Genomic DNA, 26,124 nt, shown 5'->3' with positions numbered 1-26,124 from the left:
TGATCTTTTGGCCCACACATGACTGATAAAGCAAATCCATGGTTAAACAGTGAAAAAGAGCAAAACTACTAAGCCACAACTACAACTAAATTGACATCGGCGCTGGAGACTCCACCGTAGGAACTGCTAAAAAATAGCCGAGAGAAATATCCTGCACGGATTATATTATAGTCTAAGAGGTCTGCTAAAACAAGGGTCTGTCTCCCAGTGGACCTGAACGACGGAGAGATCAGCACAGATATGAACCTAGCCTTAGTAGTGTTAAAAAAGCAAGGATCAGCAGCAATTATGTGAGTGTCTTTTCTATCCCTCCTCCCCTCTTCATAGACTAATATGTAAAAGGTAACTGCTTGAAAAGCGGAGAAGGAGACAGATTTCTTTAATAAGATATATTACAAGGTTTCTTATTTTCTCCTGTACTATTCATTTAGGACATTTTTTTATATCTGCTTTAAGATCTCTGCCAGTTTATGGAAACATCCTGATACCCCAATACCAACCTAATGCTGCATTATAGCTGGATGCTATGTATATGGACTGCATATGCACCGGTTTCAATTTTAGTTATGATCATGAGGTTCAAGCTGTATATTGCACAGAGGATACACTATAGCTATGAAAAATATTAGGCCTATATCTAGATCTTAAAAAATCGTAAGGAACTGAAACATAAAGTTAAAAATACAGAATAAAAGCTTGCTATGTTAATTTTGCCTTTAAAATATGCTTAGTCCTGTAGTTTGAGCTGAAGAATTGCATGGCTGGATTTTTGCCAAGCTGATCTTCCTCTGCGCCGCTGTCAGCTCAGTGCCAGTTCGGCTGGGCAACCCTCAATTTACATTTGACATTCTGTCTCAGATTACTCGGGTCTTTAGCTCATGAATCGCCAGTGAACTGAGGGTAGTAAATAGGGCAAGACGTTTTGACATTTTTGAAACCGTTTTTTTTTTTCTCTATCTGTTTGCCATATTAAAGGGGTTGCCCGACTGGAAATGCAATTTCGAAAACAGGCTCAGAACATAATAGAATAGGGTTATGCCATGAAATCTATTGAAAGTTGAGACCCCTCTCGTAGAAATGCCACACAAATAATTCATCTCTATCCATAGGTAATTTTTGCGGTATAACCGATGTAGGAGAAGATCTTAAGAAGTAAACGATGGGAATAATTCTATACAATGTTTGGTGATTAGAGATGAGCGAACAGTAAAATGTCCGAGGTTCGATATTTTTTTCGAGTAGCCCCTCAATATTCGACTACTCAAATCGAATATCGAACCCTATTATAGTCTATGGGGGGAAAATGCTCGTTTCAGGGGTAGGCAATGTTCGATCAAATTACACTTACCAAGTCCACGAGTGAGGGTCGGGCTGGATCCTCCGAGAAGTCTTCTCCATGCATCGTCCCTGCGGCATCTTCCGGCTCTGAATTCACTCTGCCAGGCATCGGGCCTGGGCAGAGCCGACTGCGCATGCCCGCACTACAAGCGGACATGCGCAGTCGGCTCTGCCCAGGCCCGATGCCTGGCAGAGTGAATGAAGAGCCGGAAGACGCCGCGGGGAAGCTGCACGGAGAAGACTTCTAAAAGTAGGAGAAGAACCAGCATTGATTGGCCGACTGTATAGCATTCGGCCAATCAATGCTGGTTCTGCATCGAACTTTTCCATTTGAACAGCGAGTGGTACTCAATCGAGTACGAGTATTTCGAACACCGTAGTATTCGATCGAATACCTACTCGATCAAGTACTACTCGCTCATCTCTATTGGTGATGTGACATCATTGAACCTTCTCAATTCATGAAACGTCTTGTAGAATTGTCTTCATGAGTTCTGTTATTACAGATACTTCTTAGACTGGAATTTTAAAAATGAGCTGAAAAGAGGAACTTGTATTTTTCTAAAGAAGAGATAAGGAAGTTCAAGGTCAAGGGTTCAAGAATAACCTTTCTAGCCGGCCTGTCTTCCTGTCTGTTAACGTATCTGTTCGCAAACACGGTGGTGGGTTTCAAAGAAAAGAAAGAAGACGTATTTTCCTATTCCTGCACTCCATTGTCTGGCCCTGCTCACATTTCCTTCACCTGTAGGGGCTTGTAACACTGGAAGTCTTGAGGATCACACGATCACTTATTCATGACCAATTGGTGGCCTCAGTAGTCACTGGTAAGGAACTGGTGACACGTCTGAGAGACATCACTGGTCCCACTCCAGAGACCGCCGAGGGCATTGATTTATCTCATGGCTTCCAGTGGTGTGAGCCCTGACATGTGAGGGAAACAGCAACGGTGCTAAACAACAGAGTGTTGGGGATAACTGAGTGTTTTTTTTTTTCTTTTACATCCAGTCCTGAGTTACTTCAAATCCTGGACAATCCCTTAAACTTAGAATTTGGCTCAATAGGCCGGCGGACCACCTACCCATTTAAAAAGTAGAGCATACTGAGGTGACAGATCTAGTTTAGCTTAGTATGGCCATTTAATAATAGTAGACAACCCCTTAAATTTTTTGTTTCCATGATTAATATTACTACGAGTATCACGTTCCCTCATTGCCAAGTTTTCCTGAACTTTGTACTGATGGCCTGTCATCAATATCAGATTGGTGAGGGTCTGACTCCCAGCATCCCTGTGGCTGTTCCTGGTATTGCATCTCAATCTCCTACACTTGAATGAGTCTTTAACAGCAATGAGCTGCAGTATTGGACACCACCACTGACAGAATGTATGGAGATGCGTCTGTTAGACAATACATAGCCACTTCAATCCACTGATCAACAGATATGTACAGCCCACGAATCTGATATTGATGGCCATCTATGGAAACGGCCCTTGCAAAAGTTTCCAACGATCTGACAGCTAAATCTAAAGGAAACTAGTTGCTACTTATTCTTTTGGATCTCTTAGAAGCATTTGACACTGTAGATCACCAACTCCTCCCTACTATCTATTGACCTCAGGGACACCACTTTCTATTGGTTTTCTTCCTATCTTTTTGACCACTTATTTAGTTTATCATCCGCTGATGCTTTTTCTTCCCCTCTTCCCCTTTCTGTTGGGGTTCCACAGGTCTCGGTTTGTCTGCAGTGCCTGGAGCAGATCAGATAATATGCAAATGTGTGTAGACAATCCACAGACAGTTAGCGTGTGTTTACACAGAGAGATAACAGCCCTGGGAACTGAGATAAGGTTGCTGCAAGAGCAGTGTAATATAGTATGTGATCATAAATTCATAACAGTCATGAAGCCATGTCAGTTACTGGGATAAAAAGTGGCCTATATTTTAATTGAGGTTACAATCTATCTATGTGCCAAATTTCATGCAATCGCTTCAGCCGTTTTTACGTGATTGAACACACAAACAAACTTTCACATTTATAATATTAGTAGGATTCATGGCTTGGCATGTGTTCTCTATGGGAAAAGGAGAGAAAGCCACATCCAAATGCCTTTGGCAGATCTAAAGGATAGGACATCAGCACATTCCTTGTCTCCCCAATCATCTGCTGCCAGGGGACTATCACATTAGATGGTCAACCAGTCCCACCAAAATCGGCAAGATTGACTGGCATTAAAGGGGTTGTCCCATGAAAAGGATTCTATCTATACTGCTAGTTTATGTGGATATAAGACTTTTCCTAAATATATTACTTTATCAAAACTGCTTTGTTTGGCCGCTATCTTAATTTATTCACTTCATTGTTGACACTGCATTTCTATGGCCACTGGGCTTATCTGCTCACTTCTCAAGTGCCTTAGCTGCCTGCTCTCAGGGGGAGAAGGAGGGGCTGACAAGCAACGGAGCTCCTCAGATAGGGGAGGGGGGAAGTGAGAGCTCCGGAATTACAGTGCTGTCTATCTTCAGCTTTTCCACTTATCAGCCGAATTGAATTTGGCTGATAAGGACTGAGATAAGGATTCCGTTACCTCTGTATGTAATGCAAGCTGACTCAAATCCAGCTCTGCTACATCAGTTTCCACATCAGCTTTATACTGTGGTAATGCATTTACAACCAATCCCTCATTACTGACTGCAAACATAGCAGATAGCAGAGCAAGTTAAACCCCGCCCACCAATGTGCCGAGAAATCCAGGAAGTGACGAGAGCACAGAGCCTGGAGGCTGCAGAACAAGAGTTATGGGAATACCTCTTTAATGTAATATGTTTTGAAGCCGAATCCCTCGATGAACCTTGGCATAACAGATAACTATGTAGGGAAGCTTTTAGCAAACTACCTAAGTGCAGAATGTACGTCATGGGCTGGCCAAGTTTAAGAATTTTCATAACTGTGATACATTAACCAGCAGGATCTCAGCAGGCTTCTTCCATAGCCTCTAATATAGAAAATACTATGTAATTTTTCTTCGTAGCAGACGTGTTCCTAGTCATCATAAAGACCGATGGAGCCACTTAAATACAGCTATTCTTCATCACCTGGAAAAACAATGATAACATACATTTATTATACATTTTATTATCATCCAACAGATTGGGGATAACTAATATAAAGTTTTACATGAGGGAAAACTTACATTTAATGAATACCTTATCTTTTGCTACCCTCAACAAATGTTTCCTGAGACAGGTTCTTATTAGAGGGAAGTCGCCCTGTAGGAGGATCGGGTTAATAGCTCACAAAGGGGCTCATTTACGGAAACCAGTGCACGAGAAAAATTGCAAGACTTGCCTATAGCAACCATTTTCTATTTATACTTATATAGGAGAGGTTGGAAAGTTGTCTGCAATGGACAGTGTATTTTATGTATCTGGTTTTATACCGAAGGGCCGGAGTGAATGGTCTGCAAGAACAGGATATACAATATGACGTGTCACTAATGTTTATAATGTATCTTCCTGTTGCAGAGCTCAGATTTGCTATGTGAAGATAACAACTATGACAAAGATGGCAGATGTTGTTCATTATGCAAGCCAGGTAAGTGTATATCAGATACAAATTGGTAATAAGAACAGTATGGGGTAGATTGACTACTTAGCTTACAACTCAATCCTAGTGTAAAATATCCAAATCTGGAGCAAATTGGAACAGTTTGGTGTTTTTAGTTTTAATTACCCCAAAAGGGACATGGATTCTGGAGAAAGGGTCATGGTTTTGCAAGGAAATGTGTATTGCTCACACTCACCAAAATTTTGTACTAAAATACTGGTCCAGGGTAAGCCAACTAAAAGTCAAGGCACAGACAGGAAAAGCACTTTCCCAAGGGTAACTAATATATTTTAAAACTTCACTTTTATTGATAAATAAAAATAAAAAGGGCAAAACTGATACCACACAAAGGGTTAAAAATTGAAGCGATCAGTTGCTGACCTTGTGGGTTTTTCTCATGCAATGATGTCGAGAGTATACCAAGAATGGTTTGACCAAAGATAAATATCCATGAGAACAACTCATCTATAAAAGTGGTCAGAGGAAGAAGTCAAGAATTGTTCTGACAAAAAGATGGTGCATCGCCCATCAAGCAACTTGGACCAGAACCAGTGCTAAATTGGGAAAACTTTTTTAGGGGGAACTCTAGAATAACAGTTCCCCAACCCCCCACAAAGATCCTCACAGATCAATTGACAACGATCCCCCGCCTCCATTCCTGCACACACTATTAGGTTCCATAGTGGCCCTTGCGCAAAGTATTATGCCCAATAGTGGCCCCTGTGTTATGTACTGTGTGCACCACTATGGGGCATAATACTTTATGCAGAGGCTATTATGTGGCATAATTTATGCCCCCGCACAAAGTACCCCATGTTATGGCCCCGTATTATAGGCCATAGTGACCCATGCACACAGCATTACTATACCCTAGCCATTATGAAGACCCCCTGTGAAGCATGGGATTTTTCAAAAAACAATCAGACCTTGATTGTTGAAAATAATCCAAAGGAGTTTATTTCAGGACGTCCAGTTTTTAACAAAAAAAGTTATTCTTCAGAAAATATCCATAGTGTGTACAGTACAACAAATAACCTTGTACTTCAGGCTGCTGTAGAATTCACCATGTGAACTCCACCAACAACAGCTTTCTGGGAAATGGAAAACTTTTATACCTATAGACATTCTCCATAATCCTCTGCAGTTTTCTCTATAAAACCCTGGAGTTGCTGCAGACTTGCCTCTTATAAGGTCAGGGCAGACACACCCCAGTGCAACTCCACTACTGCAGGGAAATATACAAAAAAACGCTTTATAAATTCATGTTATTGTGAACAGTTCCTTAGTTTTGGTACATTTTTCCCAGGTAGCAATACAAGAAATAGTAGGAAAATAGAGATTAGGTGGCCGGCCTAATGAGGAAAGAGAGAAATAAGAAGCAGGAATCGAACATTCACACAGAGATTTTACCAGACCTGGGGACTCCTGTACCACCACTAAGGTTACAAAGAAGAAATCACATGGAAACATAACACAAGACAGTTTACCTCTTTACACCCCAATGAACAATTATTATACTCTGGGGTCTTTTCAGACCCCAGGGTATAAAAATCGTAGACCCAGGGCATGGGGAGGGTAAAAAAAAACCCTACTGTTGCTTCTGATATTTACCTCTCCCTGGCTCCAGCGCACTCCCTGCCAATGTCAGTCATCTCACAGGATGTCACACAAGCAGGGGCTTGCATCGTGATGCATAAGGACACAAGCACCAGTCCATGTGACGTCTGGGACGTCACCCAAGGAGGCCTGAAGCCTTCTTAAGCTAGGAGAGGTAAATAACTGTGTCTATTATGTTCCACATTCTGGGTCAGACCATTTCTTAGTTTATACCATATAAATTAATACCATAAAATTTATACCATATACCATATACCAATTTATACCATATAAATGAATAAATTATACCGTAACGATGACAGACATTTTTTAAGTATGCTGGAACTGAGTTCTGGTGCGACCCAATTTAACCACTGATGACCACAACACTGGTATCTGAACACAAATCTCATTGCTCTGTAGCACGGATGGGCTATAACCATTACTCACAATGGGGAAACAAAACAGCAAGACTCCCATGGGAAAAAATGCAAAAATGAGATCACTGAGCATGAAAATTCATCACCATTTTGATGGGTGGGTCTGAATTTGGCTTCAGCAACATGAGTCAATGAACGCTTACTATTAGGTATCAGCAGTTCAGGCTGGTGGGGGTAGAGTAATGGTGTTTGGTGGAATATTTTCTTGGGTCCTCTAATAACTTGTGGATGGCACCACAACAAATTGCTGCAGTTAGATGATCCAAAGGAAATCCGAGATGGTAATCTCTAATAAAGTGGCCATTCATTTTACGATTCCATAAAGGATGAGAAAAGATCAGAATAGATGATTATTTAATGTGCCATAAAGCCTTGTCTTCTGTAACTTTACTTCAGTGACCAGTTTGCCTCAGAGCTCCACTTGCTATTTTCAAACGTTGGTTATTTTTTATGTGTTTAATTGTCTGAATTTATCATTCACAGGACAGCGGTTGCTGAGAGACTGCACAGAACATAATGATACAATGTGCATCGCCTGTGACCACGGACAGTACCAGGACAAATACAACAGAGAAACCAGCTGTCTGCTGCACAGGATGTGCAATGAACGTATGTACCACCTACCCCTGGTTCTACTTCTCTGCTAAGATTTCCTTTTAGTCGGGAATTTTTGGGTAATTGTTTAAAGGGATTATCCAATTTAATACAATGTGTTACCCTTTAAATATTCAAGTCCCAATAATGAGTGGTCACAATTGCAGGTCCTTTAGGGCCCGTTCACACGGGCAGAGAGGGAGCAGATTAATCCACGTCATAATCCGCCACCTCACAATGGTGGTTTATGTAGACCGCCCGGCTACTTTTTTCGGTGAGCGGCATGTTGGCACTCACGGAAAAAAGAAGTGGGCTGCCCTTTCTTCAGGTGGATTCTGCAGCTCGTTGAGCCACGGCGTCCACCTGGTAGCAGCAACTTCCGGTGTCAGCCCATTCATTTGAGCCGACTCCGGAGGGGTGAAGCTGCGACTGTCGGAAGCCGCGACAGTCGTGGCAGGCGGGTTTTGACCTGAAAGTGACGCGGCTCCCCACGTCATTCTCGGTGCCAAAATCCGCCCCCTGTGTGAACTAAGCCTTAGGATGTCATAAAGGGAGTCTGTCACCGGGGGAAAGCATATTTAAGCAGCAAAGCCTTTCTCCCCATGAACATTTGTGACTCCTTTGCCAAGATGTTTTATTTTTTTCACAATATGGAAGTGAGAAGTCTGGACAACCGAGGGCGGCTGCGCTCCTCTACTCTGCTATACTCCACACTTCTCTAATATGTCCTCCCCACCTCTTTTCTAGACTGGAGCAGATAGTCAGGGACTGCCTGCTTGACAGTATAGAGCCTAATTAGCATATTGGCTGAAACGAAAAGGAATGAATACTTTGGAACTGTGAAAGCTACAGCAAATTTTCCAGAAGCATCAGAATGCAAAAAATTGGAATTGGTGGAGATGGTGAAAGGGTCTCTTCAATGTTTAAATTTCACCCTGCTTTCTTTAAATTGTTCTGCTTCTGTGTCGTGTCACATGGATAGCTAAAGCCAATACCACCTTTTCCCGTGTGCTTATCCCCCTTCTATATTCTCCTAAATAAACTCAAAGACCATAAGTATAAAGTTAGGGAAGTTACACTGTCATCTTATTTAGAACTGTGTGACAAGAGCCGTTCTATTCATCAGTGGTGACTGTGGTAGGATTTTGTGTTTCCCCCGTCCACGATTCACAATGGACATATAGAATTCAGAATTTGTTTTATAGATTTATTTCCATGTCTTAAACATGTCCATGTTGTCACATAAGGTCTTGGATTTGAGAAGATAAGGGAAGGAACACCAACCATGAATGTAGACTGCAGATGTCAATTGGGCAGGCACTGCTCAAGTCAAGCTTGCGAGACATGTGTGTTCAACAAAAAGTGTGGTCCAGGAGAAGGCGTTGTACATAATGGTAAGAGATGAGATTTGGTTCATTGTAGTGGGCAGAAGGAATGCTCATGAGACATCTTGGAAGAAATATGATAAATGATCTAGGAACATTTATTTTTTTTACCACAGTATTTAAGGGTCCATTCACACGGAGTAACGTACCACGTGATGTGGCACGTATATGGCATGAGACTTTGCGCGCCGTAAAAGCTCCCATTGATTTCAATGGGAGCCTGGATTGTATATGTCGCGTTATTTTGCGGACGTGATTTTGCGGCCGCAAAATAACGCGGCGTATACGATCCAGGCTCCTATTGAAATCAATGGGAGCTTTTACAGCGCGCAAAGTCTCACACGCCGTATATGTGTCACATCACGCGGCACGTTACTCTGTGTGAATGGACCCTAATACAGATTTTAGTCACAGTGGCTCAGATTTACTACCTGGGCTGCACTTACATACTGTCTAAAACTGGGCCCCATTTGGCCCATTTTAGGTACACCATTGCATATCTCAGGTCCTGCACCCTGCTTGACACATTTTAAGGCAGTCGGCGGAGCTGTGCCAGAATCTAGACAGGTCGGGGAGGAGAAGCCCTGATCTGTTAGATCTGTTAAAACTGGAGCGAGTGATACAAAAAATCTACACAGTCAACACATTATTACATGTTTTTCAGAGCCATGTTGGTATACGTATGTTAACACGCTTTTATTTACTTATTTTGTCAGCTACCATTTATTCTGACACCCAGTGCTCACAATGCAGTGAGGGGACCTATTCTGCTACAGAATCGGATACAGAGTCGTGTAAAAACTGGAGCAAGTAAGAAAACACTTATACACTAATGGTTCAGAACAGTTTTATTTGTTATTAAAGGGGTAAACCAGGAATTGAATATCTATTGAGTTTAAAGCTGTTGTCTGTCCAACTGTGCAGATCCCCCGATCCCCTGCCATTCCAGGTTCCTAGTCCACCGCCAATCCCTGTCGCTTGGCCTCTAGGGATGCCGTCCTAACACATGTCTGTGGGCTCTACAGTTGTGAGCTCAGGCTTACTCCGCACCAAGTAAACTAGGACAACAAACTAAGTAAGAAAATAGAAAACAGAGATGTTGGATTTTGCATTTGTTGGACAATAGAGCTTAGGAAATCAGAAATGGATCTTCCATGTAAAGAATATGTTAATACAAGGAGTAAACATGCAGGGACAAACCAATAGAAACCTACAGGGCTATGGCCCTACTTGCAACTGCTTACAATCTACAAAGAAGAAGGAGACAATAGGCTAGTGTAGATGGGTTTTTATTAGGGTTGAGCAATGGGGATAAGAAAAGATCGGATTCCGATCGGCGATCAAGTAAATTTCACTATCGCGATTGGAATTCCGATCCCGATCTTTTCCAGAGGGATCGAGGTCAGAGGTTATATCAAGATCGGCTCAACCCTAAAAGTGACTTTTCCCATAGAGAAGCATTGACTAGGGTTGAGCGATCGGGATCGGAAAAGATCGGATTCCGATCAGCGATCGAGTAAATTTCACGATCGGGATTGGCTAGATAATGATCGGAAATCGGATTTTGGAATCGATCCTGAAATCTCAAGATCGGCTCAACCCTAGTTTTTATAAGTTGTTGGCTTTTCTGAATTAAGGTTTTGTTAGTGAGGAGAGTTTGTTCGACTGAGGTAGTGCGTTCTAGAGTATGGAATATGCGCAGGAGAGGAGGAGAGGTTAGGATAGGTTAAAGGTGTTGGGAGGGGATTGGTTATAAATAGAGATGAGCGAACAGTGTTCTATCGAACTCATGTTTGATTGGATATTAGGCTGTTCGGCATGTTCGAATCGAATCGAACACCGCGTGGTAAAGTGCGCCATTACTCGATTCCCCTCCCACCTTCCCTGGCGCCTTTTTTGCTCCAATAACAGCGCAGGGTAGGTGGGACAGGAACTACGACACCGGTGACGTTGAAAAAAGTAGGCAAAACCCATTGGCTGCCGAAAACATGTGACCTCTAATTTAAAAGAACAGCAACGCCCAGCTTCGCGTCATTCTGAGCTTGCAATTCACCGGGGACGGAGGTTTCCGTCCAGTTAGCTAGGGCTTAGATTCTGGGTAGGCAGGGACAGGCTAGGATAGGAAGGAGAAGACAACCAACAGCTCTTATAAGAGCTAAATTCCAGGGAGAAGCTTGTCAGTGTAACGTGGCACTGACGGGCTCAATCGCCGCAACCCAGCTTTCCCAGGATCCTGAATGGAATACGCTGACAGTGTATTCCCGTATACCCCATATATACACCCCAAATCCCCGTTCCAACGGTGTGCCCCCCCACCTTCACCCCAGAAATACCCTGCAAGTCCCCTAGCAATAGAATTGGGGCTATATACACCCACTATTTTTGCTACTGCCATATAGTGCCATTGTCTGACTGGGAATTCAAAGAATATATTGGGGTTATAAATACCCTCATTTCTTGCTACTGGTATATAGTGCCATTGTCTGACTGGGAATTCAAAGAATATATTGGGGTTACAAATACCCTCATTTCTTGCTACTGCCATATAGTGCCAGTTTCTGACTGGTAATTCAAAGAATATATTGGGGTTACGTGCACCCACAATTTTTGCTACTGGTATATAGTGCCATTGTCTGACTGGGAATTCAAAGAATATATTGGGGTTACAAATACCCTCATTTCTTGCTACTGGTATATAGTGCCATTATCTGACTGGGAATTCAAAGAATATATTGGGTTTATAAATACCCTCATTTCTTGCTACTGGTATATAGTGCCATTGTCTGACTGGGAATTCAAAGAATATATTGGGGTTATAAATACCCTCATTTCTTGCTACTGGTATATAGTGCCATTGTCTGACTGGGAATTCAAAGAATATATTAGGGTTACAAATACCCTCATTTCTTGCTACTGCCATATAGTGCCAGTTTCTGACTGGGAATTCAAAGAATATATTGGGGTTACAAATACCCTCATTTCTTGCTACTGGTATATAGTGCCATTGTCTGACTGGGAATTCAAAGAATATATTGGGGTTACAAATACCCTCATTTCTTGCTACTGCCATATAGTGCCATTGTCTGACTGGGAATTCAAAGAATATATTTGGGTTACAAATACCCTCATTTCTTGCTACTGGTATATAGTGCCATTGTCTGACTGGGAATTCAAAGAATATATTGGGGTTATAAATACCCTCATTTCTTGCTACTGGTATATAGTGCCATTGTCTGACTGGGAATTCAAAGAATATATTGGGGTTATAAATACCCTCATTTCTTGCTACTGGTATATAGTGCCATTGTCTGACTGGGAATTCAAAGAATATATTGGGGTTACAAATACCCTCATTTCTTGCTACTGGTATATAGTGCCATTGCCTGACTGGGAATTCAAAGAATATATTGGGGTTACAAATAACCTCATTTCTTGCTACTGCCATATAGTGCCAGTTTCTGACTGGTAATTCAAAGAATATATTGGGGTTATAAATACCCTCATTTCTTGCTACTGCCATATAGTGCCAGTTTCTGACTGGTAATTCAAAGAATATATTGGGGTTACGTGCACCCACAATTTTTGCTACTGGTATATAGTGCCATTGTCTGACTGGGAATTCAAAGAATATATTGGGGTTACAAATACCCTCATTTCTTGCTACTGGTATATAGTGCCAGTTTCTGACTGGTAATTCAAAGAATATATTGGGGTTATAAATACCCTCATTTCTTGCTACTGGTATATAGTGCCATTGTCTGACTGGGAATTCAAAGAATATATTGGGGTTATAAATACCCTCATTTCTTGCTACTGGTATATAGTGCCATTGTCTGACTGGGAATTCAAAGAATATATTGGGGTTATAAATACCCTCATTTCTTGCTACTGGTATATAGTGCCAGTTTCTGACTGGGAATTCAAAGAATATAAGATAAGATAAGATATTCCTTTAATAGTCCCACAATGGAGAAATTTCAGTGATACAGTTTCATAGATGGTACAGTAGTATATAACAAGAGAGAAACACATAGAAGCTCATGGCAGATAGAGAAATCCTAGGAATCATAGCAACTAAAAAAGAAAGAAACACAGACACACTGCAGGATCATTTAGTTCTCTGTGCAGATTGATGTTAATAATAATTATAATAATAATAATACAGCCGACTTGGTTGTAGGACACGAGGAGGGGGGTCACAGCATGTGGATATAACAAGCAGAAATTTTTTGCAGAGGTGGGGGACATAAGCAGCTATCATGATAACATGTGGCAGTTCCTTTGGTAGGTGGTGAGATCTCCTGCTCACAGCTGATAGTTCGGTATCTTGCATCAGCACTATTGTCCTTTTAACCACAAAAAATGCCCCAAATGTCCTTCATCACAAGCCCTCCTCCTCCTCCTTACCACAGTGTTCTACTGCCCCAAGGAAGTCAGAGACCATCCAGGTATACATGGTGCTGCTCTCTTGCCAAGCTTCCATAACTCCTGGGGTAGGTGGGTGATGGTAGGTTCCCAGGTTGTAACAGTGTCCCACGTGTTCACAGTAATAGAAAGAAATACCAGTCAGCTGTAGCATCTTCACACATCAGCAATTGACGCCAGAAATCATCTCCTTGAACGAAGAAGTCCGCATTTCCATGTAGGTTTCTCTTCCATGCTGCATGTTGAGCCATGCTGTCCTAGCTGGGGGGATGGTAACAGGCACATGTGGAAACCAGCTGAACCAGGTCTTGAGTCCATGCTTTACAATGGAAACAAAAGGAACAAAAAACTCCACAGGGTCTTCCATTCGATTTATAGTTGCTAAATTCATACTGCTAGATTGCTTGGTTACTGGATTCTTGAAGATATAGAGAAAAAGAGTGAAAAAGGAAAGAAAAAGTTTGCTCCCAGCTTGGAGCACTGCATCAAAGGCAGCCAGCCTCTCAGGGGGCGGCGCCAAAAAAAAATAAAAAAAATATATTGGGGTTATAAATACCCTCATTTCTTGCTACTGGTATATAGTGCCATTGTCTGACTGGGAATTCAAAGAATATATTGGGGTTACAAATACCCTCATTTCTTGCTACTGCCATATAGTGCCAGTTTCTGACTGGTAATTCAAAGAATATATTGGGGTTACGTGCACCCACAATTTTTGCTACTGGTATATAGTGCCAGTTTCTAACTGGGAATTCAAAATGCGCAAGGCTCCTGGAAAGGGACGTGGACGAGGCCGTGGGCGAGGTCGGGGGAATGGTTCTGGGGAGCAAGGTAGCAGTGAAGCCACAGGGCGTCCTGTGCCTACTCCTGTGGGGCAGCAAGCATTGCGCCACTCCACAGTGCCAGGGTTGCTTGCCACATTAACTAAACTGCAGGGGTACAAACCTTAGTAGGCCCGAGAACCAGGAACAGGTCTTGCAATGGCTGTCAGAGAACACTTACAGCACATTGTCCAGCAGCCAGTCAGACTCTGCCTCCTCTCCTCCTATTACCCAACAGTCTTGTCCTCCTTCCTCCCAAAATTCCCAAGCTTCACAGAACAATAACCCCAACTGTCCCTGCTCCCCAGAGCTGTTCTCCGCTCCTTTCATTGTCCCTCAACCTGCCCCTCCACGTCACGATTCCACGAACCTAACAGAGGAGCATCTGTGTCCAGATGCTCAAACACTAGAGTCTCCTCCATCTCCGTTCGATTTGGTGGTGGATGACCAGCAACCCACCCTCATCGACGATGATGTGACGCAGTTGCCGTCAGGGCATCCAGTTGACCGGCGCATTGTGCGGGAGGAGGAGATGAGACAGGAGTTGGAAGAGGAAGTGGTGGATGATGAGGACACTGACCCGACCTGGACAGGGGGGATGTCAAGCGGGGAAAGTAGTGTGGATGTTGAGGCAGGTGCAGCACCAAAAAGGGTAGCTAGAGGCAGAGGCAGAGATCAGCAGCTTAGGCGAAGCCAGGCCACACCCGGAATCTCCCAAGATGTTCCAGTTCGTACCCAGCCCCGAAAAACTCCCACCTCGAGGGCACGTTTCTCGAAGGTGTGGAGTTTTTTCAAGGAATGCGCCGAGGACAGATATAGTGTTGTCTGCACAATTTGCCTCTCGAAATTGATTAGGGGCTCTGAGAAGAGCAACCTGTCCACCACTTCAATGCACCGTCATTTGGAATCCAAGCACTGGAATCAGTGGCAGGCAGCAACGGCAGGGCAAAGGCCGCCTGCCGTTCACGCCACTGCCACTGCCTCTGCCTCTGCCACTGCCACTGCCACTGCTGACTGTGCTGGCGATGCACTCCAGAGGACGAGCCAGGACACCACTTCATCTGCCTCCGTCACTTTGTTGACTTCTTCCTCATCCTCCCCTGTTCCTGTCTTATCTCCTTCTCCTGCACCATCAAAGGCACCATCAGGCGCTTCTTTACAACAACCCACCATCTCTCAGACATTGGAGCGGCGGCAGAAATACACTGGTAACCACCCACACGCGCAAGCCTTGAACGCCAACATCGCTAAACTGCTGGCCCAGGAGATGTTGGCGTTCCCGCTTGTTGAAACTCCCGCCTTCCTGGACCTGATGGCAACTGCGGCACCTCGCTATACCGTCCCTAGCTGTCACTACTTCTCCCGGTGTGCCGTCCCCGCCTTGCACCAGCACGTGTCACTCAACATCAGGCGGGCCCTTAGTTCCGCGCTTTGCACAAAGGTCCACTTGACCACCGACGCGTGGACAAGTGCATGCGGACAGGGACGCTACATTTCACTGACGGCACACTGGGTGAATGTAGTTGAGGCTGGGACTGCTTCCCAAACTGGCCCGGTGTACCTAGTCTCCCCGCCTAACATTCCTGGCAGGGACACGAGAAGAACACCCCCCTCCTCCTCCTCCTCCACCGCCTCCTCCTCCGCCACCGCCTCCTCCTCCGCTGTTAGATTGACCCCAGCTACGAGTTGGAAATGTTACAGCACTGGCGTTGGTAGACGTCAGCAGGCTGTGCTGAAGCTGATCAGCTTGGGGGGACAGACAGCACACTGCCTCCGAGGTGAGGGATGCCCTCCTCGATGAGACGGCAATATGGTTTGAGCCGCTGCACCTGGGCCCAGGCATGGTCGTTTGTGATAACGGCCGGAACCTGGTAGCAGCTCTGGAGCTTGCCGGACTCCAACATGTTCCATGCCTGGCCCACGTCTTCAACCTAGTGGTGCAACGTTTCCTAAAGAGCTACCCCAATGTTCCAGAGCTACTGGTGAAAGTGTGGCGCATGTGCGCCCACTTTCGCAAGTCGACAGTAGCCGCTGCTAGCTTAAAATCTCTCCAGCAATGCCTGCATGTGCCACAACACCGGCTTTTGTGCGTCGTCCCCACACGCTGGAACTCAACGTTTCAGATGTTGAATAGAGTGGTTGAGCAGCAGAGACCTTTGATGGAATACCAGCTACAAAACCCTAGGGTGCCACAAAGTCAGCTGCCTCAGTTTCACATCCATGAGTGGCCATGGATGAGAGACCTTTGTGACATCCTACGGGTCTTTGAGGAGTCCACAAGGAGGGTGAGCTCTGAGGATGCGATGGTGAGCCTTACAATCCCGCTCTTGTGTGTTCTGAGAGAATCCCTGATTGACATCAGGGATAACTCAGATCACACAGAGGAGTTAGGGATAGCATCCGATCCGTCACAGCTGGAGAGTAGGTCCACACATCTGTCCACTTCATCGCGTTTAATGGAGGAGGAGGAGGAGGGGGAGGAAGAAGAAGAGTTGTCCGATGATGTGATGGTGATACAGGAGGCTTCCGGGCAACTTCGAATCGTCCCATTGTTGCAGCGCGGATGGGTAGACATGGAGGATGAGGAGGAAATGGAGATTGAACTTTCCGGTGGGGCCAGAGGAGTCATGCCAACTAACACTGTGGCAGACATGGCTGAGTTCATGTGGGGGTGCTTTACAACCGACAAGCGTATTGTCAAAATCATGGAGGACAACCAGTACTGGATCTTTGCTATCCTTGACCCCCGGTATAAAAACAACATCTCGTCTTTTATTCCGGTAGAGGGGAGGGCCAATCGCATCAATGCTTGCCACAGGCAATTGGTGCAGAATATGATGGAGATGTTTCCAGCATGTGACGTTGGCGGCAGGGAGGGCAGTTCCTCCAGTAGGCGACCAAGTTCTCACCGGTCCACACAAACGAGGGGCACACTGTCTAAGGTCTGGGACACCTTGATGGCACCCCCTCGCCAAAGTGCCGCCACGGAGGGTCCTAGTGTCACCAGGCGTGAGAAGTATAGGCGCATGTTGCGGGAATACCTTTCCGACCACAGCCCTGTCCTCTCCGACCCCTCTGCGCCCTACACGTATTGGGTGTCGAAGTTAGACCTGTGGCTTGAACTTGCCCTATATGCCTTGGAGGTGCTGTCCTGTCCTGTCGCCAGTGTCCTATCTGAGAGGGTGTTCAGTGCAGCCGGTGGCATCATCACTGACAAGCGCACCCGTCTGTCAGCTGAGAGTGCCGACCGGCTCACTTTGATAAAAATGAACCACCACTGGATAGAGCCTTCATTTTTGTGCCCACCTGTGTAAAGCACCCCAACATGAAACTCCATGTCTGTACTCAACCTCTCCAATTCCTCCGCATCCTCATACTCATCCACCATAAGCGTTGCACAATTCTGCTAATACTAGGCTCCCTCCACCCTGATTTCCCCCAACTCTGCTGGTTAGAGGCTCCCTCCACCCTGCTTTCCACCAACTCTGCTGGTTAGAGGCTCCCTCCACCCTGCTTTCCCACAACTCTGCCGGTTAGAGGCTCCCTCCACCCTGCTTTCCCACAACTCTGCCGGTTAGAGGCTCCCTCCACCCTGCTTTCCCACAACTCTGCTGGTTAGAGGCTCCCTCCACCCTGATTTCCACCAACTCTGCTGGTTAGAGGCTCCCTCCACCCTGCTTTCCCACAACTCTGCTGGTTAGAGGCTCCCTCCACCCTGATTTCCACCAACTCTGCTGGTTAGAGGCTCCCTCCACCCTGCTTTCCCACAACTCTGCTGGTTAGAGGCTCCCTCCACCCTGCTTTCCCACAACTCTGCTGGTTAGAGGCTCCCTCCACCCTGATTTCCACCAACTCTGCTGGTTAGAGGCTCCCTCCACCCTGCTTTCCCACAACTCTGCTGGTTAGAGGCTCCCTCCACCCTGCTTTCCCACAACTCTGCTGGTTAGAGGCTCCCTCCACCCTGCTTTCCCACAACTCTGCTGGTTAGAGGCTCCCTCCACCCTGATTTTCACCAACTCTGCTGGTTAGAGGCTCCCTCCACCCTGCTTTCCCACAACTCTGCTGGTTAGAGGCTCCCTCCACCATGAATTGGTCCAAACTGGGCTGTTTAGAGGCTCCCTCCACCATGAATTGGTCCAAACTGGGGTTTTTAGAGGCTCCCTCCACCATGAATTGGTCCAAACTGGGCTGGTTAGAGGCTCCCTCCACCATGAATTGGTCCAAACTGGGCTGGTTAGAGGCTCCCTCCACCATGAATTTGCCCAAACTGGGCTGGTTAGAGGCTCCCTCCACCATGAATTGGTCCAAACTGGGCTGGTTAGAGGCTCCCTCCACCATGAATTTGCCCAAACTGGGCTGGTTAGAGGCTCCCTCCACCATGAATTTGCCCAAACTGGGCTGGTTAGAGGCTCCCTCCACCATGAATTTGCCCAAACTGGGCTGGTTAGAGGCTCCCTCCACCATTAATTGGTCCAAACTGGGCTGGTTAGAGGCTCCCTCCACCATGAATTTGCCCAAACTGGGCTGTTTAGAGGCTCCCTCCATCATGAATTGGTCCAAACTGGGCTGGTTAGAGGCTCCCTCCACCATGAATTGGTCCAAACTGGGCTGGTTAGAGGCTCCCTCCACCATGAATTGGTCCAAACTGGGCTGGTTAGAGGCTCCCTCCACCATGAATTGGTCCAAACTGGGTTTTTTAGAGGCTACCTCCACCATGAATTTGCCCAAACTGGGTTTTTTAGAGGCTCCCTCCACCATGAATTGGTCCAAACTGGGCTGGTTAGAGGCTCCCTCCACCATGAATTGGTCCAAACTGGGCTGGTTAGAGGCTCCCTCCACCATGAATTGGTCCAAACTGGGCTGGTTAGAGGCTCCCTCCACCATGAATTGGTCCAAACTGGGCTGGTTAGAGGCTCCCTCCACCATGAATTTGCCCAAACTGGGCTGGTTAGAGGCTCCCTCCACCATGAATTTGCCCAAACTGGGCTGTTTAGAGGCTCCCTCCACCATGAATTTGCCCAAACTGGGCTGGTTAGAGGCTCCCTCCACCATTAATTGGTCCAAACTGGGCTGGTTAGAGGCTCCCTCCACCATGAATTTGCCCAAACTGGGCTGTTTAGAGGATCCCTCCATCATGAATTGGTCCAAACTGGGCTGGTTAGAGGCTCCCTCCACCATGAATTGGTCCAAACTGGGCTGGTTAGAGGCTCCCTCCACCATGAATTGGTCCAAACTGGGCTGGTTAGAGGCTCCCTCCACCATGAATTGGTCCAAACTGGGTTTTTTAGAGGCTCCCTCCACCATGAATTTGCCCAAACTGGGCTGGTTAGAGGCTCCCTCCACCATGAATTTGCCCAAACTGGGCTGTTTAGAGGCTCCCTCCACCATGAATTTGCCCAAACTGGGCTGTTTAGAGGCTCCCTCCACCATGAATTGGTCCAAACTGGGGTTTTTAGAGGCTCCCTCCACCATGAATTTGCCCAAACTGGGCTGTTTAGAGGCTCCCTCCATCATGAATTGGTCCAAACTGGGCTGGTTAGAGGCTCCCTCCACCATGAATTGGTCCAAACTGGGTTTTTTAGAGGCTCCCTCCACCATGAATTGGTCCAAACTGGGCTGGTTAGAGGCTCCCTCCACCATGAATTGGTCCAAACTGGGCTGGTTAGAGGCTCCCTCCACCATGAATTGGTCCAAACTGGGCTGGTTAGAGGCTCCCTCCACCATGAATTGGTCCAAACTGGGCTGGTTAGAGGCTCCCTCCACCATGAATTTGCCCAAATTGGTCTGGTTAGAGGCTCCCTCCACCATGAATTTGCCCAAACTGGGCTGTTTAGAGGCTCCCTCCATCATGAATTGGTCCAAACTGGGGTTTTAGAGGCTCCCTCCACCATGAATTGGTCCAAACTGGGCTGGTTAGAGGCTCCCTCCACCATGAATTGGTCCAAACTGGGCTGGTTAGAGGCTCCCTCCACCATGAATTGGTCCAAACTGGGCTGGTTAGAGGCTCCCTCCACCATGAATTGGTCCAAACTGGGCTGGTTAGAGGCTCCCTCCACTATGAATTGGTCCAAACTGGGCTGGTTAGAGGCTCCCTCCACCATGAATTGGTCCAAACTGGGTTTTTTAGAGGCTCCCTCCACCATGAATTGGTCCAAACTGGGCTGGTTAGAGGCTCCCTCCACCATGAATTGGTCCAAACTGGTTTTTTTAGAGGCTCCCTCCACCATGAATTGGTTCAAACTGGGCTGGTTAGAGGCTCCCTCCACCATGAATTGGTCCAAACTGGGTTTTTTAGAGGCTCCCTCCACCATGAATTGGTCCAAACTGGGCTGGTTAGAGGCTCCCTCCACCATGAATTTTCCCAAACTGGGCTGGTTAGAGGCTCCCTCCACCATGAATTTGCCCAAACTGGGCTGGTTAGAGGCTCCCTCCACCATGAATTTGCCCAAACTGGGCTGTTTAGAGGCTCCCTCCACCATGAATTGGTCCAAACTGGGGGTTTTAGAGGCTCCCTCCACCATGAATTGGTCCAAACTAGGGTTTTTAGAGGCTCCCTCCACCATGAATTGGTCCAAACTGGGGTTTTTAGAGGCTCCCTCCACCATGAATTTGCCCCAACTCTGCTGGTTAGAGGCTCAATCCACCCTGATTTTCAAAACAAATGTTGGTGCCAACCTCAACTTACTACAAGGGCCAAATTCACTGCTGGTGACAAGCTCTCCTCACTGCAAGTGCCAAATACACATGTTTCAAGGTGTTTTCCTACTGTCAGAGAGGTGGTATTGAGTGTGTAAAGTGTGTAGTTGTTAGGCTGTGATGTTGGGGTAATAGAGGGTCTTTGGTGTGTTAGATGCCCCCAGACATGCTTCCCCTGCTGTCCCAGTGTCATTCCAGAGGTGTTGGCATCATTTCCTGGGGTGTCATAGTGGACTTGGTGACCCTCCAGACACGGATTTGGGTTTCCCCCTTAACGAGTATCTGTTCCCCATAGACTATAATGGGTTTCGAAACCCGTTCGAACACACGAACATTGAGCGGCTGTTCGAATCGAATTTCGAACCTCAAACATTTTAGTGTTCGCTCATCTCTAGTTATAAATAGTCTGGTATGACATTGTTACTGTTTTTAGTATTAGTTTCTAATAACTTGGATCTTGAAACTAATTCTTTGTTACAGGTGTTACGTTCTTGTTGTCTACAGTAGGTTATCTTGTTTCAGTAAAGACTCATGGGCCCTGCCTCAGAGCTCAACTTCCCTGTTCATCGTCTCCTCACAACCATCACCCGTGTGCCATTTGTACTTTTGTGGGACTTTTACGTTTCCCTTTCCTTCTCTATATGGGCCCAGGGCACAATGAACATTTGTTCACAACATGTCTATACATACAAGTTTCCCATCAGTGTCCCCTTTTGTGCCACAGTTTTCCCCATAGAATTCTGCCTTTACTATGTGCATCTGACCAACTGCTGTTTTTGCCATGAAGGATTTATTTTCTCCTTTCTGACAGTGGAAGGCTGTGAATTAAAAATCCTCTCACTTTGGTGTACCAAAGGGTAATAACTATAGCATGTACAGACTGCAAGATATCAAAGGAAATCAGAAAGGAGATCAAAAGTTTATCCAGCCCTAATGTGTTGAAGGTGACTTTTTAGGCCACTTAGCTTTTGAGCCCACTCACGGCTGCGACCACTGTGACCCCTATAGTTATGCCAGTGGCCACCGTTATGGTGCATATATTATATATAGAATCCCAACATATTTAGGAGAGGGTCCCTCCACAATACACTACATCACAAGTAGGGATCATGGTTGCAGCGCTGATTTTTGCATGGCATGTGTGCTGAATAAATTTTCACATTCTGCTCGAATATTGAAAGATTTGCAGAAAAATGACAGGCAAATTAGCATATTCTTTCCTACGACATATAGTATAGTTTGTCGGTTTTGTTTCTGTCATTTCATTTACTTGTTAAGTGGCAAGTGCTATAATGAATATGAATTATATATGTCGCTCCCATTCTGTTTATTAATAAAATGTTATGGCTGCAGGGAGCGACGATTTTCAAGAACTCAATCCAGATAGCTCTTTAATTGCAAAGTGTTGTGCAAACAGGCGGCGGTGATATAAATGTGTTTATATGAAAAGAGCTTCAATTTACCTCCATATCGTACATTATACCTGGTAATTCTTCTATAAAGCAATGTAACGTGCAGCGCATCGACTGGATTTAGAGGAAATCACTTCTTGATCAATATAATATCCGCTCATTACAATCCTTATAGGTTAATTGACTTCCTATGAATTGGTCGAGAGTCTTTCTAAATTAGGGAAATTGCATTGGGAGCCCCCAGTTGGACACAGGGAATGATGGGACTGGTGACAATGTGCTGCTTTCTTCAGATAATAGGGGGAGGTCCAAATATTTAGGCCATTGCAGCAGGTCACGTAAATGCTGTGGTTTTGCAGTGGAAATGCCACAAAAAAAAAATGCGGTGAAAAACGCAGTGTTTTACAGTCCCTGTAATCCCATCACATACTGCAGAAAAATACGCATAGTGGACATGTTGCAATTTCCAAAACGAGTGCGGTTTTGGAAATCGCAGCATGTCTATTATACCTACGAAAACTACGTCAGTTTCCCCATAGGTATAATTGAAGCAGAAAATCCGCTCTTCTGTGACATCAGGTGCCCAGGGTCACCACTGAGGCCCAGTCAGTGGTGACCCTTTTGTTGCATGACATCACAGAAGAGCGCCAGAGTGCCCGGAGGAGGAAGACACAAATCGCTGGATGCCATGAGGTGGCCCAAATTTTATGAAAATGTTTTTATAAAAATGTATTTTTTTTATTTTTTATATCTCCATTGGGTCTACACCTATTTTGGAGAACAATCAGAGAACAGCTGATTGGTGGAGGTATTGGGTGTCAGACCCCTAATATTCTGATATCCTTAGGATAGGTTATCTTTATTTTTAGCCTGGAAACCCCATGAACTTTATAAACCAGACAACCCCTTCACGTTCACGTACTAAAGCCGATCAGGCTCTTATCTATAATATACAATAACTTATTATATACAAAAGATAACTTCACCCTTGTAACAAGTCTTTCAATTTCAGGTGTGGCAAGTCAGAGACGGTAATACAGAAAGGAACTCCGACCAATGATGTCATTTGTGGTGAGTTATTATGTCTACCTGTTACGATACAAAATGCCCCATAAAACCACTGTGGGAGGATTGGCTCAGTGGAACCAGCAGCAGACCCAGACAGTCAGAGACAGACACAAAAATTCAGGTGCAAACAGTTTTTAACCTGCACGTTTATTTTGCAAAAACGGCAAAACAAAAAAAGCCTTAACTTCAGGCAAAACTATAACAGAAATCCTGCTTGTCTGAGCTGCTAACTATACAGCAAATACCCTAACTGTACATGTGGCTTGCTTCAGCCACACGGTTAACACAGAACACAGTAACGGTAACAGTTCATACTGGACTCTCACCAGTTTACAGTGTATTAGGACAGAACCCGGCTCCTCTTCTCTCCCCCAGGAACTGCCCAGGGGATAGGTCTTGGCAACCTTTTATAGGCCTTTAATAAGGCCCAGCTCCTACCTGTGTTTGAAGTCTCCTCCCTAGTAGGTTAACAGAAGGCGTCATCTCACAGCTAAGGTGTTACCTGAATTGTAGCCTCACCTACCACAAATAAGTGAAGAATCTGGGGGAGATATAGCGACCTTCCAGAATCTCACCTCTCACCTTCTCAAACCATGTAGAAATAAGAAACTGGGCAACAGCACAGTCCACAAATTTGGAACATGGTATAAAACAGTACATGGCGTTATAGCTTATTATAGCGACAGCATCCTAGCAAGTGGTTGAGGTCAACTATGACAAGGTCTCAAATGGGCAAGTCGGCCACATTTTAATGTCCTCAATGCAAAGTTTGTAATGGGGCCCATACCTTCCTTGTGCCATTTAGAATATATTGTATGTGGCAGAGGGACCCCCTCAAAGTCCAGGGCTCAGTACCAATGGCTAACTCTGCACATTAGCTACTCCCCTGAATTGTGATACTAATGTGATTTTTTTTTTCTCTTCCCTTTCCAGGGCCTAGCCCAGCACCTGACCATTCTAATGTTTGGGTCTATGTTGTAGTAGTCGTGGCACTTCTAGTGATTGCTTGCCTTGCAGTTATCTTCAGTAAGTAGAAATATACTCACAACATTAATATCCGCACATAGCGGAACCTCTACACTGGAACTGTTCATTCACCTTAGACTTGAATTTGGTTTATTTTGGGGCGGATCATCCAACAGTATAATGGGTACTAGTCCCGACAGCATATTGCATTAAATGTTTGTCAGCTATCTCATATGTAAGGCCTGTTCAGATTCTCCAAAAATTGCTCACCCTTGTTTTTAAGTCAAAGATGACATGGCAATGGGCTGACCTGCACAGGCTTGGCATCAAAAAACACCAACGACCACTCTACGGGAAATGTATTATAACATTCAATAAAAGTCTATGCAACATGTAGCCAGATCAGGTCAAACCAAGAGCTGTTTTTGCCTTCCATCAATTCTTCCCGGTACACTTGCAGACAGTTTTTAGGGAATGATCCCACCATCTTGGAGAAGTAAGCACAGATCTTCGGAGGATGTAGGCTTGGTCCAATCCTTCTGTCTCTTTATGCCATCCAAGATAGATTGGATGATGTTGGGATCGGGGGCCATATAATCACTTCCAGGATTCCTCTAAGTGCACCAAATATTGATGGGCTTTACATTTCTCTTTTCTTCATTCACTTAATTTCGTTAACTGACAAAAATAAACTATTAAGCCTTCTATTTCTGAAAGGATTCTTACTTTATAGATTTTTTTTTCACATTTACATCTTTTGCACAATACTGTAGATCTACCTTTTATTTTTAAGCTGCTTATCTTGATATCTTGCCTCTGATATCCTGGATTACTATGGTTAATTTTTTTTTTTCAATTATTTAGTTAGAAAATCATATCTTAAGAATCGTAAAGACAAGAACAAAGCCAAACCGGTAAGTGATTGCCATCAATGCTATGAAAAATGCATACAATATCGGAGCCCATCCTCACAAGACGTCATGATTGTTTTGGCCTTTAATTTTAGCAAGAACCACCTGAAGAAAACAAAGAAGAGCTACTTGTGATACCTAAGGAATACAACCTTCCTGAAGAAGATCAGGATGACCAGGATATTACAATGCAAGGACTGCCGGTGGCCCAGGAGCAGGGGAAGGACTGGCACATGTCACAGGAGGAGGTCTGAGAGAACATGGATGTCAACCTCGGCGAAGACCTAGAATCAAAAATTTCATATGGACAACAGCCCTACTAACCACTAACTAGTAATACAATTTTTTGACATGTTAGTAAGGACTTCCAAACTGGACTTGCGCCACCTGGTCTTTGTGGGTTTTCAGATGTCAAACAACTCATCACTTGACCTTCCCTAATATAATAACCCAAGAGATCATCATCATCTAAGTATAAGTGATGTTATAGTATTGTAGAACAGCTTAGCAAAATTATGTTTTTGTAATTTATTTTTATCATCAAAATTATTTATATTTCTTTTTTATAATTTGCCAAGTGCCAATTACTGACTGTCCATGAGAAATACGCCAATGAATATATATATATATATATATATATATATATAGACTGCCTCTTTAATGTGACATTTGTCACACATTGCCTTTGCCATATTTTATCCAGAATTTATAATAGGTTTTCTTGCCAATCCCTTTCTATGGCCGTTGTAGGGTACATTGGTGTCATAGAAGGAAGTCTCCTCTTCATAACTACCTTTAATGGCCGGTACGCTATGTCTTGCTAGCAGAAGATTCTCTCAACAATACTAGCTGATCATTAGGGGTTTCTG

General features: G+C 44.8%; 1 protein-coding gene across 1 annotated transcript in view; it reads left to right on the top strand.

Moving 5' to 3' along the window:
* The window catches only part of CD40 (CD40 molecule), a 34,291-nt gene extending 8,752 nt beyond the window's left edge, over positions 1 to 25,539 (top strand). The window contains exons 2-9 of the mRNA XM_075278769.1: positions 4,860 to 4,929; positions 7,461 to 7,586; positions 8,819 to 8,965; positions 9,673 to 9,766; positions 23,323 to 23,381; positions 24,312 to 24,404; positions 25,209 to 25,258; positions 25,351 to 25,539. Coding sequence (XP_075134870.1) covers positions 4,860 to 4,929; positions 7,461 to 7,586; positions 8,819 to 8,965; positions 9,673 to 9,766; positions 23,323 to 23,381; positions 24,312 to 24,404; positions 25,209 to 25,258; positions 25,351 to 25,509 — 798 coding nt within the window. The 3' untranslated portion in view covers positions 25,510 to 25,539. The remainder of the gene's footprint in view (positions 1 to 4,859; positions 4,930 to 7,460; positions 7,587 to 8,818; positions 8,966 to 9,672; positions 9,767 to 23,322; positions 23,382 to 24,311; positions 24,405 to 25,208; positions 25,259 to 25,350) is intronic.
* The last annotated feature ends 585 nt before the right edge of the window (positions 25,540 to 26,124 follow it).

Source organism: Leptodactylus fuscus, chromosome 6 (assembly GCF_031893055.1).
Source record: "Leptodactylus fuscus isolate aLepFus1 chromosome 6, aLepFus1.hap2, whole genome shotgun sequence".
Classification (NCBI taxonomy): domain Eukaryota; kingdom Metazoa; phylum Chordata; class Amphibia; order Anura; family Leptodactylidae; genus Leptodactylus; species Leptodactylus fuscus.
This window is presented reverse-complemented; position numbering and strand designations above follow the sequence as displayed.